At 59.2% G+C, this 691-nt stretch overlaps 1 protein-coding gene across 1 annotated transcript in view; it reads left to right on the top strand.

Moving 5' to 3' along the window:
• Positions 1–691, top strand: part of HSPG2 (heparan sulfate proteoglycan 2) — an 82,302-nt gene that overhangs the window by 71,196 nt on the left and 10,415 nt on the right. The window contains 1 exon segment of the mRNA XM_010830236.1: positions 38–149. Within this exon segment, the coding sequence (XP_010828538.1) occupies positions 38–149 (112 nt within the window).

Here is a 691-nt window from a genome sequence, read left to right as displayed (position 1 = left end):
GTGGACGGGGAGGCCCTCATACAGCTGTGCCCGCCAGGGATGCTGCTATACAACGGGCAGAAGCAGATCCCAGGGAGCCCTGCCAACCTGGCCAACAGGCAGCCCGACTTCATCTCCTTCGGCCTCGTGGGCGGGAGGCCCGAGTTCCGGTGAGAAACCTCACCCTCCCCATTTATGGGGGCTGGGGGACTAGACTGCAGGACTTTCGATCAGGGGCATTCTGGAAGAAGGAGATGTGGCTGTTATCCTCGATGACCTCCGTTCTGCCAGGGTCAGCACAGCCCACTGGCCGGTGGTGGAGGAACCAGCCTCTGACCTGCACAAAACTGCAGCTTGAACACTCAGCGATGCTGAGAGCTACCTTCCAGGGCAAGGCTGTTGGCCAGAACTCCTTCATTCATTCATTCAGCAGTCATTTCTGAATGTGTGCCGGGCACCGATAGAGAGATAAACACAACGGGTCAAATTCTGGTCCTTGTGGGAATGTAATGTCCCGGTTTGGGGACACCAGCCGCAAACTAAGAAGGAAAGAAACGTGATCGCAGAGAGGGTCCTCAGACGAGCAGTGAGGCCACATGCTAGGCTGCAGGGGCCTGGAGCCAGGCACACTTGGAGCCCCAGGGGCGGCTCTGGACAAGCTCCCAGGGAACAGTGTAAGGGGGAGAAGGCTTGGGGAGGGGCAGGGGTGGGG

This window comes from Bison bison, unplaced genomic scaffold (assembly GCF_000754665.1).
Source record: "Bison bison bison isolate TAMUID 2011002044 unplaced genomic scaffold, Bison_UMD1.0 scf7180017864516, whole genome shotgun sequence".
Taxonomy (NCBI): Eukaryota; Metazoa; Chordata; class Mammalia; order Artiodactyla; family Bovidae; genus Bison; species Bison bison.
The sequence above is the reverse complement of the archived record's forward strand: the minus strand, read 5'-3'. Positions and strand labels throughout refer to the sequence as shown.